We start from the raw sequence: 15571 nt of genomic DNA on the forward strand, positions 1-15571 counted from the left end.
GTGCGGCTCCGCGACCGATCCTTGGACCTCCTCCTGGACCGGGATCGAGAGCGACGCGGAGCCGAGTGGCGAAGCTCGAGAAGCTTGCGGGACCGCTCCCGCCTAGCTTTCGAGGTCAGGGCCATACAATCGGAGCACGACGCCGCGTCGTGGTCGAGGCCCAAGCAGTACAGGCACCGGCGGTGATGATCGGTCACCGACATCAGTCGGTGACAGTCGTCGCAGGCCTTGAAACCAGGCATCCTACCGGCACCAGAGTCGAGAATTGACCAAAAAGAGTCAAAAACGTTAGTCAAAAATTGACTAAAGGGGTAGCTCTCCCAGATCTGCGCTTACTGGCGCGGAAAAAAGAAGAACTGACGTCAGCGTGCGAGGGCGGCGTCTAAGTACTCCGACGACGTCATTCCGGCGCACGATGCCGACGACGGACACGGAGCCGCAGACGACGCCTAGCGACGCGCAAGGGGTATTGCTGACGAAAAATCTTCCGGATCCAGTCTGACGCCTGGGGATATTCTAAGGTGAGGAATCTAACTAACGTGTTTCTTTCAGATAATAAAAACAACGCTACAGGCAAGGAAAAAATAAGCCCCTAGGGCAGCTGAATAACACTCTGCCAGAAGACAACGGTCAACAGTAGGACAGTAGTACTTGACACCTAAAGGATGATATGAGCCTATGGACTAGAAGGGCCAAAGACAATAATGAATACCCTGTAAACTACAGTTCCCTACACCAGTAAGGAAGTATTAAAAAAAACAGCGCTAAGATATTAAGAAAAAAGGAGGTTTCAGAACCAATCCACATTAGATGTTAGATAAATTAACACATTCATCGTAAAGTCAGAAAGACCAATCCAAGAACAAAAACTGATGCAAATAGAAGTCTATCTTTAAAGAAAACGTCATTAGATAAAATGACCACTACAAGGGTCCCACATTGGAAAGAACCCGTAGAGACGGAGAGATGGCAATTATCCAGATATGAACCTTCCATAAATAATGACAAATACCCAAATCTATATAGCTTATACTCTGCGCAGCACATGCCCCCCCCAGTCCGATTTGGTCCAAAAAACTCAAGGCGCACTTCCCAGCAGGTTATATTTTTATTGTGGCAGGAGGTCTGACATTATATTTTAAAAGCAAATTTTCTCTCCACCTAACGCGTTTCGGAGCCTCCCAGTCTTTGATCACAGACTGCAGTGTGGCCCCAACACTCCTCTGGTACTCACAATCAGCATGCTCATTATAAGTAATGCCCTCCAGTAGGCCTTTCTGGTAAGTATATCCTGTTGCACTACATGTTGGGAATCGTAGTGCCAGAAAATTCAATTATTACCCATAAGTGGTGTGCGTTGCCAAACTGTTCTTTATTATATAAATAAAACCCTCCAGTGGGTCTCTTAAAATTATGTGCCAGAAATGTTTACACCCTAACCTGCTGTTCCGCGCAAATGCAGTGCAACAGGATATACTTACCAGAAAGGCGCACTGGAGGGCAATAATTATAATGAGAATGCTGATAGTAAGTACCAGAAAAGGAGTGTTGGGCCACATTGCAGCCTGTGATCAAGGGGCGGGAGGGAGCGAAACGCGTTAGGCGGAGAGAAAAGTTGCTTTTAAAATGAAATGTCAGACCTCTGCAGCACTACGCACACCGGCCATTGAAGACCTCATCCGCCTTACACTCTCTTCACAGAAACATGGTTTACACTCACATCTTCACACATCCTAGACGTCCTTCTTCCCACAGGCTACAGCCCCCATCATGTTGACCACGCACATAAGAACGGAGGAGGTCTTCCTGTCATCCATAAATCCTCCTGGTCAGACACCCTAGGCAAGCAAATGACACTCAACTCCTTGGAGCTGCTGACATGCTATTTCCTACCCTCTGCAACACAGGCTTCCCCCTTTCATCTCACCTACACACCTCCTGGGAAGAACAATGACTTAACTGATGAATTCTCAGATACCCTCACCACCTCATCCATCAAACATGCCCACCCCAAAACCCTTCTAAACAACTTCAATCATTTTTGGGAAACCGATGAGAACATCCACACCCCCATTACAACACACAAGACCAAGCACTCAGTGCTCTGGTACTTTTTTTTTTTTTAAACATTTTATTGTTTTTCAAGGTTTCATAGTACAGATATCGTCATATCACATATTTGCAGCAACTTTAGTCCGATCATAGTTCACAGTGACATATACATTGTACAATCCCACTGTTCACTCAGTGCTCTGGTACTTAACCCTTTCGCTGCCCGGCCTGGCCCCCGGTGCCACGCCCTTTTTTGACTATTTGGGGTAGTTCGCAATTAGGCCCCCATAAATTTTGCCCCTATAACTTTTTGTCCACATAAGGTATCAATGCCAAGTTAGCGTCATTTTCTTTCAGAATCTTGAGGATTCTAAAGGTACCCAGAGTTTGTGGATTCTCTTGGAGGGGATAGAAAAATTAGGCAAAATACAGCAACATTTTGCTTTTTTCTGGGAAAAAAGTGCTGGAGAAGAGAATGTCTGTTTTTTTCCCCTGCAAATGATATCAACAAACGGGTTTGTGGTGCTAAAATCACCGTCTTCCCAGCATTCAGGAACAGGCAGACTTTTGTCAGAAAACCAAAATGCTCTACACAGTTTTGGCATTTTACTGGGACATAGCCTATTTTTCCTATTTTTGTGCTTTCAACCTCCTTCCAGTTAGTGATAGAAATGGGTGTGAAACCAATAATGGATCCCAGAGGACTATACATTTCTGAAAAGTAGAATCACATCTGAATTCAGCAAGGGGTCATTTGTGTATATCCTTCAAGGTTTTCCTATGGAAAGTAACAGTTAAAATAAAAGAATATTGAAATTCAGTTGAAAAAACAGCCATTTGTGCCTACATTTTCACCTGTAACTTCTTCTAACTATGGTAGATTTTTGAAAGCTTTAAACCGTTACGTCTGCGGGACCCTTCTGGTTGCGGGGTTATATGCGGCTTGCAGGGTCACCAAGGATCCGAGGTACCCAGGGCCAATAACTGAGTTGCACCGGGTTCATTGTGTAACGGTTATACAGTAATTCATTTGGTAAAATATAAAGAGTAAAAAAATCGGTATCTTTTTTTAAAAATTTTTTTTTTTTATTTTATTTAGAATTTTTTCCCATATAATTTGCACAGGGCACGACACATTACATAAGCAACAGTAATTTATTCACACTGTTCATTACTGTTTTCTTGAATCTTAAACAATTCATACACAATCATATATTATATACATAACATATTATCAGTTAATTATAATCTAACAAAATATATCAACTTACAAAACATTCTTTCCACTTAGTTATGGGCTCCCAGATTTTTCTACCTAGTCTTCTTCCCTTTTTTCCCTTCTTTGCATAAATTGCCATCTCCAAATTATAAATCTGTGTTAATCTAGCTAACCAGCGGTGAAAGGTCGGGGGCAGGGGTGTAAGCCATTCCGCAGCGATACAGTCTCAAAATTGCCATGGCAATGAAAATAAAACAATCATATTCAGGTTGCCTGTCACAATTGTTGACTCCTAACAATATAGTCGCTGGTGTTAAGCTACTCTCAAATCCTAGTGATCTAGAGAAGAAGACCTCAATATCTTTCTGTATTTTTTGCATATGCGGGCACGTAGCAAAGATGTGGACAATATCAGCCTCTAAGCTTCCACATCTTGGGCAGTTAATACCTGTTGTCCCTCCCCATTGCGCTATTCTAGCAGGAGTATAATATAATCTGTACAAAGTTTTGTAATGTTGTGCCTGGAGAGCCGCAGAGCACAATATATTCTGCCCCATTTCTAATGAGAGAAAAAAAGTTTCTTTCCCTACATCCAGCTTATGTGCCCAGTTTTCCGCTCCTTTTTCCAAATCGTCCTGCTTAAATTCTATCAGTTCCGAATAGAGTCTTTTAATTGTGCAGTCGGTTCCTCCCTGAATAATCTCCATAATTGAGTTTTTCTTAAATCCTGCCTGCCCTCCCTTCTTTGTTACCATATAGCTTCTGACCTGTAAATATTTAAAAAAATGTCTTGAGTCCAATCCAAATTTACGTTGTATCTCCAAAAACTGCATTATCCCCTGCCTATCCAAAATATCACCAATCTTATTTGTTCCCTTCCTCCCCCATTCTTTAAACACAAGGTCAGAAAAGATATCTTGAGGGAAGAAGGGATTCTGTCCCATTCTTGTATACCGATTATACCTCCCAAGGCCAAATTTCTTTGTAAACGCTTTCAAGATACAGAATGCTGCCGTGACTGTCTTAAATCTGGTCTTTTAAAATAACTCGAATCCATCTGCTTCAAAAATATATTTTCTGTTGCTGCTCCTAGTGCCAACCCATATATAGCAATTGTACTGAAGGGTCCTTGTCCCACAAATTCTGCCCCCCCAATTAGACCTGCCATATACTGCAGGGCAGCTGCCCAATAATAAAGTTTTAGGTCAGGTAGCGCCCATCCCCCCCTATGTCGTGGGAGCGCCATAAATCTCAGTGCCCTCCTCGTCTTACCCTTAGCCCAAATAAATCTATTTATCACATTCTCTAAGATTTTAAACCACTTATCCTCAAACATTAGGGGTATTGCCCTGAATATATATAAACATTTTGGGAGGACCATCATTTTAATGATGATTGTACGGCCCATAATAGAGAGATGTAAATTATGTAGCCTATCCAGATCTTTCCTCACCTTCAAAATTATTGGAGCTATATTTTTTTCCAGGAGTCTCTAGGGCAGAGGTGATAGTTACACCCAAGTAAACACCTGAGTCCACCACTCTGTGATCCAGGCAATGCACATACTGGTTCTTAATTATTTGTGTTTTAGAGCTATTCAGCGCATACCCCGATATCCGTCCAAATTTAATAGCCTCGATCTCAATCTGTTCTATTGCCTCTGTTGGGTTTGGTGTTATGACCGCAACGTCATCGGCGTATGCTAATATCTTACACTGTCCCAAACGTGTAATTAGTGGATCTATTCTTTCGTTAATCTCCAGCCTACGTATTGGCGGGTCCATGTACATCGCAAACAATAGCGGTGAGCAGGGACACCCCTGTCGTGTTCCCCGCTTTATCTTCACTGGAGTAGTAGAGCCAGCATTTACTCTAATCGATGCTACCGGAGCTATATACAAAGCCTGCAGTGCCCTAACATATCCTTCCCTAAGCCCTGCTCTCTTTAAAGTGTGCCACAGATAGTCCCAGGAGACCCGATCGAAAGCTTTCTCTGCATCTAAAAGCATTACCGCGATCGGTTCTCCTGCGACTTCTCCAACATCAAATAGTGTAATGACCTTCCGCGTATGATGGGTAGTGCCCCTACCGGGTATAAAACCGTGTTGGTTATCACTAACAAGGGTATGTATTATACTAGCAAATCTCGTAGCTAATACCTTTGAATATATCTTCGTATCCGCATTCATTAAGGTTATCGGCCTATACGAGCCTGGTTCGGTGGGTGGTGTCCCTTTCTTTAAAATTATCACAATGTCCGCTCCTCCCCATGACGTCGGTATAGAGATTCCTACCTGCGCCTGCTGTAATGTGACCAGAAAATCTCTAGTTAGGTACCATTTTTATCGGGAGACCTGGGGCAATGCTGAGTGGTAGTAAATTTGTGTCGTCCTGGTGATCCCACAACTTTACCACACAAAAATGTGAAGAAAATGTGATTTCTTAAGCTAAATTTGAGGTTTGCAGGGGATTCTGGGTACGAAAACATTGGGGGATCCACGCAAGCTACACCGCCATGGACTCCCCCAGGAGTCTAGTTTTCAGAACTGTCTGAGTTTGGTAAGTTTTCCTAGATGGCCGCTGAGTCTGGGACCAAAAACGCCAATGACCCCCTTGCAAAACTAGGTCGTTTTGTGAGCGATTATTTTTGATGCCTCTACAATACGTTTTGGGCCCTTTCCTGTTGCGGGCCCTTGACCCACCCACATAAGTGGGATAGTATTTTTAATATGAGACCTGGGAGAAAGCTGGGTGGTAGGAAATCTGTGTGGGTTTTTTAGCTAAATTTGAGGTTTGCAGGGGATTCTGGGTAAGAAAACATTGGGGGATTCGTGCAAGCCACACCTCCTTCGACTCCCTCGGATGTCTAGTTTTCAGGAAATGTCTGGGTTTGGTAGGTTTCCCTAGATGGCCCCCAAGCCCCGGACAAAAAACACAACTGACCCTCTTGCAAAAACAGTTTGTTTTGTGATGGATAGGGTGCACCAGAGTTTTTGGTCCCCGGCTCGGTGGCCATCTAGGGAAACCTACTAAACTTAGACATTTCTGAAAACTAGACACCCGGAGGAGTCCAGGAATGTGTGGCTTGTATAGATTTACCAACGTTTTCTTACCCAGCATCCCTTGCAAACCTCAAATTTAGCTAAAAAGTAAAATTTTTCACACATTTCTGTGTGACAAGGTTGTGAGATCACAGAAAGACTGATATTTTCCTAAATTTAATGGGGGAGCAAAAGTCCTGCGGCGATCCACTAGGGACGGGTGCCATTGGAAAGGGGAGAGTCTCCCCTTTCCAATGATACCTCTCCCATTTGCCTTCGTGCTCGGGGGGGGGGGGCTGAGATAGCCCCCTGAGCATGTAGGCAATGAAACTGAAATGAGCAGATTGGCTCATTTCTGTTTCGGTTTCAGTACAATGACGCCGGTGCACCATGCGCGCCGATCGTCACTACACTGAAACAAAAAAATGCATCAGGCAGCTGGGGAAGCTTTTCCCCAGCTCCTGAGGCTAAAACTTAGCACAGCAGCACCACTGCAGAGGACGTAACCATTATATCCTCGGCACGAAAGGGGTTAAAGTCTTTGTTGACAAACAATCCAAATGCAAGCTGGAAAGAAAATGCAAGAAAAACATACCTCTTGAGTACCAACAGATGGTGAAGTCCCTCCACGCAACATGTAGACAGCTTATCACATCAGCCCAAGCAAAGTAGTACACCAACAGAAGCATAAGGCTGTTCAAGACAATTGAGCACTTCATCAATGCCCTGACAGACCCACCTATTCCACACTCCATAAAAAAAGCAATGACATCAACCTTTTTTTCAGTGAAAATATACAGAACATCCATCAGCCAATCAACGACACCAAGCCTGCTTCATCTATTACACCGACCCTTTACCACAGAATCCTGCAATGGTCACTCTTCAAAACCCTATCTCTCTCCCAGATCGTAGTAACATACTCAACTCCCTCAAAGCCACATCTTCTGAAGATGATATCTTACCATCATCCTTCACCAAAGCTCACTCTAGGGACACTCTCATACTCCTACTTACCACTGTGAATGCCTCTCACACTCAAGGCATCTTCCAAGAAGGTCTCATAATAGACCAGACCTTTTCACCCCTAAAGAAACCTACAATCGACCCTGGTGACCTCACCAACTACTGGCCTATCACTCACCTATCATTCATGGGCAAGATTACAAAATAAATGAAGACTATGTTAAACTCCAATATCGTATCAATGTTAATCATTTCCAGGATGAATACAAGTCTGGCTTCAGATCACCCTGCAGCACGGTGCCCTACCATACACATGATAGATAAGGCTCCCGGTTTTCCGTTTAAACAGATTTTTACAGATAAATACAGACTGAAAAATATTTCTATTCCGTCTGTATTTATAAATAGAAGCGGAAAAATACGACCAAATCGGATTCTCGGATTCCGAGAATTGTTTGGCAATCCATGCTCCAGCGCAGTGCTGCCTCGTCTCGCCCCTCTTCCTGATTGCAATGTATGCCTGCCCACTTTAACACCTGCTGGGTCATTAATCTTTGGTAGGCGTGTGAAAATGAGTGTGACCCAAAAAGGTCAGAAAGACCAGTGGCATAAACACATTAGGGAAATTAGGTCATATTAGTTTTCGGATATTTTCAGGCCTTAAAATTTAAACTTTCCTCCTTGACTTGGCGCCACATGAAGAAACACCAACATTCCTGAGAGACAGCCAGGGTATATATGTAAGCCCTTTTTCAAATTAAATCGTTTTTTTCACTACTGTCTGAGGAACTGTGTGGGATTGCTGTATTAAAGTAAATTGTTCATTTTCTACTAAGTAGTAGAAAGCAAAATAAGGCAAGTGATACATGCGCAATGTTTTCAAAGCAGAGACAGTCTAACTTAGGGAAAATGTGTTCTGCATTAGCGAAGGACTTAGGTTAAAAAAATGTTCATTAAAAGCTGCCAGTTCACTTCGGTGTTGTTGGATATTTTAGGCCTCAGAAATGTGAGGGATATAGTGCCCGGCAGGACTAATGCAAGGGCCTTTAATTTATTCCTGAAATGAGAGCTAGCTGCCTCAGAGGAGGTCGTTTTCTCTCTTAGCTGTGGATAGTCAACACGCACCACAGAGCATGCTGCAGGGAGGAGCATGGAACTGACAATAAGGAGAACGAGGCATCCAATATCTCTAATTTATCACAAAAGTAGACAGCTCTTGCATGCCGTCTTTGGTCAGGTGCACTCGTCTATATTCAAATTGTGTTTACATCTAATAATCATGGCTAGAGACAGTGTTTTCAATATTGTAACACAGCAGCAGCTCACTGATATTACTTCAAGTAATCTCTGTGACACCACTGTGACTTGTATTACAATGGCAAAGTTTTCAGATGACTGTATTGTGTTTACTTAATTTGGCGCATATACACCTAACCAAACCTATAACAACAGTGTGCACTGTCTATTTAAATAAATGTGGAAAAATACTAGCTGTAACTTTTTTTTTGCATGCGACAAAAATAAATGCGGATATATACAGATAAAATGACATGAAAATAAATATGGATAAATACAGACGGAAATGTTAAATAAATAAATACCATAAAACCGGGAGCCGTAATTATAGATGATGCCCTCTTGATCACAGATGCATATGACCCCTGCATTCTGATGTTGGACCTCTCAGCTGCCTTCTACACATATCCCACTCTCATGCATACTCTGGCCACTTAGGGCTTCACATGAAACACATAAGAGGTAATGGGAGGATGCTTGCAATAAGTCTAACCATGGCAATTGCTCGGGGTAGCATTCTATCCCATCGTTCCTTTGCCCACCATCCCACCTCAAAATGGACTCAGTTATGCAAATCCGTTGTGACCCTGCTCAGCTGCCCTGGCCAAGGGTATGTCCAGACATGGGTCTTGTGGTCACTGTGCCACTTAAACCAAGCTGAAGATCCCCAAGTCAGGGAGAAACCGGTCATGGTGGCTTGTGTTCTAGTTCAGGGAGGACCTGGCCTGGCAGCTCGGGCTGGACTGTTACTGCTGGAGTTGGGTCAAGACTGATTTGCATATTGCTGGAACCAAATTGAGGTGGCATGGCAAGCAAAATAACGACAGACGAGCATGCTACCCAGAGCGACTGCCAGTGGTTAGACTTATTGCAAGCATCCCCCTATTAACTGTTGTGTGTTTTATTGCTAACCATACTTGGCCAATTTCAGTGATTGATTTTGTGTGCTAGAGCTAGAATCATTACTCAGTTTTTGGCTGTGGTTTTAAGTAGAAAAAAAAAGTGTATATATAATATATATATATATATATATATATATATATATATATATATATATATATATATATATATATATATATATATATATATATATATATATATATATATATATATATATATCTCTACACTACAGACTTGTGAGAGCCAGTGTGTACATATGGTTAGGTCAGAGTTTCCACTGAAAAGACAATTTTGTTATATCAATAACTTTGACGCTGTTCTACGATATGCATTGAACTTGCCAATAAAAAAGTGAAACCATTTTAGTTTAAGGATTTTGTTTTGAGCAGCTATAAAAAAAGGGGGGGGGGTTTAATAAGTGAAATTTTTCATTTTAATTGCCATAGGATTCTTTTGTTTTCTGAAATAAAGCTAAATGGAAGTACACCAAATTTGGCACAAAAGCAGAACATTATTTCCTTAGTGCCCTTAGAAATTAGCATTAAAAAGTTGGTGGCCTTGAGAGGATTAAAGTATAGAGATATTTGTACTGTTAATCCACAGATGGTTCGTAAAACCAGGTTTGTGGAACTGCAATGCTAAACTTTGTCAGGAGCAACACATGGCCGCTGGCCATGCAAACTATAAATTGCACCCCAAATAAAATACTTGTGAGTTTAAAATATTAAAACCAATAAGTAACACCCAAAAGCACTACGTGATTAAATAACACACATTCAAAATATTAACACTACATTCATAGTTATTTTTTCAAGGTGTAATGGTAATGCGGTAAGCAATCTCATCATCAAGATTATTTACGTTTGTAATTACATCTATCACATCAAGCGCGAGTTCATAAGTATCGCATTGGTGTGATTGTTATGGCTTGCAAGGCTATTTGAGCGAGTTGTGAATTGTGGTCCAAAACATGACTTTCGAGTTTCAGTGGATTTTCAGTTTTAAATCATAACAATAACTGTACTTTAACCGTGGGTAATGTACGCACACATAAACACAGACACAACACAAGAAAAATGATACAGGAGAGAAGTGAAGATAGGATGCGCTATGAAAAAGAGGAGGAAGCAGGATCCCAATGTGCAGAAAAAGGTAATTTAACAATGGTTACGGTCATTGGTAGCCAAAGGAAGGTAAAAGAGGTTTAGCCATAAACCACAAGTCGGGTATTTCAAGTTAAGAACCACTTAACTACAGGAAAGGTGCTGAAAAATTAGGAATAGCAGTAAGGAGCCAGAAACTGTTTTAGTCTTTCTCGTACTTTTTGTACATTTAAATCTAAAGGAAAACCATTTAATACACTTTGAAGAAATTAGTGTGACAGATGAAAAAGGACTAAGCCATACAGCAAGCTGTAAATTAGATGCTCAAGCAAAACCTCAGAGCTCTCTCAGTGTATTGGACTAGAGAAAGGAAGCAACAATAACCACGGAAGAAGCAGTTGCCAATAAGCACTAGTGACTGCTTTCCACAGCTGTCCGCTTCCCAACTTACCATCTTCCTTTTCCTTTCTGCAATCTGCTCCTCAGATTCCATTTCTACTTCATTGCTAATAGGAGTTTTTTCTTCTAATTCATCAATAAAATCTGGCTCCTGAAAGATGGAAACGACTGCTTTACAGAATCTCCACTACATCTATTAATGAGGGAAATCTAATGACTAGATAACTTCTACAAGATTAGGGTCAGCCTCAGACACAATCTGTTGGCATAACACAGATAAAAACTAAGCATCTTGTCTCATCATTCATGAAGGGAAAAGTTACATACCTTTAACATTAATTCTCCATTGTGTGCACGTTCCATGCAGGCAGTCCTGAACTTGATTTGCCTGCCACAGCTAACTGCCATTTGACAATCTGACCTTGAAAAAGAAATTGGCTACTGTGGAAGTAGGCTGCTCTCTCAACCGGTGACTCTAGGTTCGACCCTGACACATACAATAGCATGACATGTGCAAGCTGCCATCTAAAATGATGCAATGCTAACCTAAATCCAACGCTAAATGAACTACTACTGAAGGCTACCTGACACTCCATAAGAGCCTTCACGGGATGTCTCCAGCATACAAACTATGTAATCCTTATTCGAATGAGGCACAAAGAAACTTTGTCGTCAACCCTCAACTTGACTACTTCTACCACACTGTCTCTCGATTTAGTCTGATGAGTATACATATCGCACCTTTAAAAGTGAAAGCTTATCAATTTGGACCTTAGCAGACTTCTTACTGATTTTCTTCACACATCCTCCTCGGACCCGACCGACACATACATTAATGAAATCCCCTCTCCCACACCACAAACCACTGCTGTACTTACAAGCCTTAGAAAAATGTCCAACACGAATGCACCTACCATAGAACACAGTACAAAAGTGACTACTTAATCCACAATAGACGCCAGCATTCTACAAGAACGCTCCCCTCCGTGACTAAAGGATAAACGCCGTTAACTCTTAGTAACAATCCAGAAGTTCCGCACTCCCACCTTCACAGCGTAACCCACCCTGCCTCGCAAGAACTCTGCTTTAAAACAACTTCCTAGTCTGAGTGGCATTGAATACTCCATGCAAGCCACAACAACCTACAGTCTCCGTCCTCCCAACAGAATAGCATTAACAGCATATCATGTGCCTTCTAAAATTAACCTCACACTGAGACAACAATGCATCCTCTGAATAATTCTCCCTCTGTCCTTCGTACAATAGCCCTTGATCATACTATGCAATCTACAGTGTCTTTCTTCTTTGCCATTACAACTAATAAAATAAAAATGCATCAACATAGTCACTTAATAGCTCTCTTTGGGGTAGTGTGGGCGACCAGTTAGGATTTTCCAGAGGGTGTGTTAAGCATTTATGGTATTCACTCAATCAATACTGATGCACACACTCAGAGACTGAATCCAGACCAAATAGGTAAGAATAAAAAAAGGTAGAATTGTATTTTATTTCTAGAACCAAGTAGGACTTGGTACAGGCAGGCAGAATAAATTTGCAATTGTAAACCTTCACAGAGAAATGCAAGTAAGGAGGGATTTGCAATTGTTACAGGTTGGTATTTATTCAAAAAGCGGTTTACATTACAAATTCAGGAGTTTTGGGGGTTAAGACCAAGGTTCCCCAAGGTCTAGTTAGGTACTCAAGTTGAAACACCAGCGAAACTTGGGCGGCTGGGTGTAGAGTGCAGGGGCCCAGTGTTAGCCAATGGGGCTAAGGGGGCCTTGGGTTAGGGACTGCTTACGAGCAGGCCACTCTAGAATGTGTTAGGTCATTATGAGGTTATGCATGCATGTTCTAGTGATGACAGTTGGTTCCTGCCTACAGCGGAGTGTGGACGTGTTGGCCCCCACTCCAGTGTACTTGTAATAAAATAGTACAATTCTGCCAAGTTCTCCTTAATTTGTGCACTACAATTTTGGCGACAATTGTGGAGGACTTAGGTCATTCAACTGTCTCCTGGCAGATATTTCTAGGAGTACATGCTGTGGATTACATTGCAGGAAGGATTATTTTATTGATCAGGTGAGTTTTGCCAATACGAAGGCACAGGAATTATGATTTTGCGTGCAAATTTGTTACAACCTGCCCAGTCTCTTACATTCTTGGGGTTCGTGATCGACTCCACAACCTCTACTCTCAGCCTCCCTTCCAGGAAGATATCCAAGATTCGGCACGAGTTGCGTCGCGTCCTGTCCAAACAACAGGTTTCTCTTCGCCAGCTGGCCCGGATAGTGGGTCTTTTATCGGCTTCAATTCAAGCCATCTTTCCAGGTCCACGGCATTACAGGGCCCTTCAGCGCCTCAAGGCCTTCTTTCTCCGCAAAGGGTTCCCCTACTGCCACAAGGTCAGCAGACGCGAAAGCCGAGATCCAATGGTGGTTGGACCGCATGGAGGCCTGGAGAGGCCGTGCGATCTTCGGTTCAGCCGCCCGATTTGGTGATCGAATCGGACGCCAGCAGGCAGGGCTGGGGTGCCAAGTATGGCAATCTGTCTACAGGCAGCTTGTGGTCAACCGAAGAACAGAAATTACACATCAACTGTCTGGAGCTTCCAGCGGGCTCCTTTGCAGTGCGTTGCTGGACGAGAGACTCGGTACAGTCCTGCGTTCTCCTGAAAATGGACAACGTCTCTGCAGTCCGCTATGTGAATCACCTGGGAGGTACCCGGTTGAAGGATCGCTCGGACCTAGCGGCGAGTTTTTGGCAGTATTGCCTGGACAGTCAAATTTCTGCCACCGCGGAGTACCTGCCGGACCGAGACAACCTGGAAGCGGACTTCCAGTCTCGACACTTCTGGGATTCCAGCCTATGGAAACTGGATCAGTCCGTTTTGCGACGCTGAACGAGCTCTGGGGTCCCTTTTCAGTGGATCTGTTCGCGTCCAGGCTGGACCACCAGAGTCCGCGGTTCTTCAGCTGGAGACCGGACCCCTTGACAGTGGCCACAGATGCCTTCCTTCAGGACTGGAGTCTGGAGCAGGGCTACGCATTCCCTCCTTTCGCGATGATCACTCGGACCTCGGCGCAAGTCCGCAGGCAGTCAGCGGAGCTGGTGTTGATTACCCCTCTTTGGAGGTCACAAGTCTGGTTTCCAGTTCTTCTGGTAATTTCTTGGGATTTTCCAATCCTACTCCCCCACTTTCCGACTCTCCTCACGAACACGGACGGGGTTCATCATCAGCTGGTGGAGACTGGGTCGCTATTTCTTATGGCGTGGCGGATTTCAGGGCCCCAGGACTTTCGCAGGAGGCTGAGAACCCCATCTCCAAGGCTTGGGCGGATAGTACGGTCAAGAGGTACAAATCCGCGTGGAGCAGATGGACCCGTTGGTGTTTGCGATGGGGTTTTGATCTCTTGGTCGCAGACGTTGTTCACGTCATGAATTTCCGGGCACAGCTCGCTTCAGACGGGTTGGTGTATCGTTCCATCAACACCTTTAGGTCGGCCATTTCTTCTGGCCATGTACCGATCCAAGGGACCCCTATCGGTGAGCATCCCTTGGTTTGCAGACTTCTGAGGGGTATTCGTCTTTCATTACCGCCAGAGCCGCGTTATTCCGCTCTTTGGGACGTTAATCAAGTTCTCAACCTGTTTCTGTCTTGGCTACCTAACCGATTTCTCTCCAGAAAAGAACTCTCAGCAAAACTAGCCATGTTTCTCTGCCTCGTTTCTTGCAGGCGGGTCTCGGATGTCCCAGCCCTGGACATTTCTGGGAGAATGTTCACTCCGGAAGGGGTGACCTTCACACTGCTTCGGCGTACCAAATGCTATACCAGGGTTATCCAGCATATAAGACCTCTAGCTGACCTATATATTTTTGTCTCCCCATATTATCTTTTCTACTACTTATTGTAGAAATCAGTGCGTCGTCAGGGAACATTCTTTCATAAGGTAATAACTAGGAACATAGCAGAGACCGATTAGCACACAAATAAATCGCGTGCCAGTTGCATATTTTCCTGATTTGAATAGCTTTCAGTAGATACGGCCAGAGAAATAGCTTGTTTTTTTTCTAATTTTAAATGTAGATTGTATCTTGTAAGATAAAGGCAAGATCCTAGTAGGGCATCTAATTAATAAAAACAATCTTTATGTCCTTGTTGGCAAATATCAGCATGATTTCCTGATTGACTTCATGAATGACTAGAACTCTGTCTAAACCCATAGAGGCATTTGCCCTTTGCAAGACGTACCTCAATTGGTCTTCCCTAGGGTAAGAATCAGAATCTTAGCTCCTTTTGAAACATCATTACAGTTTTGTTGATAATTAAATGGTCGAGATATCACGAACAACAATATGCTTTGTTTGTGGCTCTGTAGAACGACCCGCCTGGAATAATATTTCATCTTGATGAAAATTAAAATGTTCATGTCAATCAGCATATCATTATACACATTTTGATGTCCTATTGTAGAACCGGTTTGGCTCGCCCCAGTGTAGTCTCATCTCTATTTTCCAGCACTGAGGAGAGGAGGCAGTCGCCTTTATTACTCAACTCTGGATGAAAGAAAACAATTTCTCATAAGCTTGAACAC

At 43.2% G+C, this 15571-nt stretch overlaps 1 protein-coding gene across 4 annotated transcripts in view; it reads right to left on the reverse strand.

Annotated features, from left to right (window-relative positions):
* The window catches only part of KMT2E (lysine methyltransferase 2E (inactive)), a 2077373-nt gene that overhangs the window by 888154 nt on the left and 1173648 nt on the right, over positions 1-15571 (reverse strand). For 2 of the 4 annotated variants that reach the window (XM_085654163.1, XM_085654161.1), the window contains exon 15: positions 11029-11127. The exons of the other annotated variants lie outside the window; for them this stretch is intronic. In XM_085654163.1, the coding sequence (XP_085510289.1) occupies positions 11029-11127 (99 nt within the window). The remainder of the gene's footprint in view (positions 1-11028; positions 11128-15571) is intronic. 4 annotated transcript variants of the gene reach the window in all.

The sequence above is a fragment of the Triturus cristatus genome, chromosome 4_1, assembly GCF_964204655.1.
Source record: "Triturus cristatus chromosome 4_1, aTriCri1.1, whole genome shotgun sequence".
Taxonomy (NCBI): domain Eukaryota; kingdom Metazoa; phylum Chordata; class Amphibia; order Caudata; family Salamandridae; genus Triturus; species Triturus cristatus.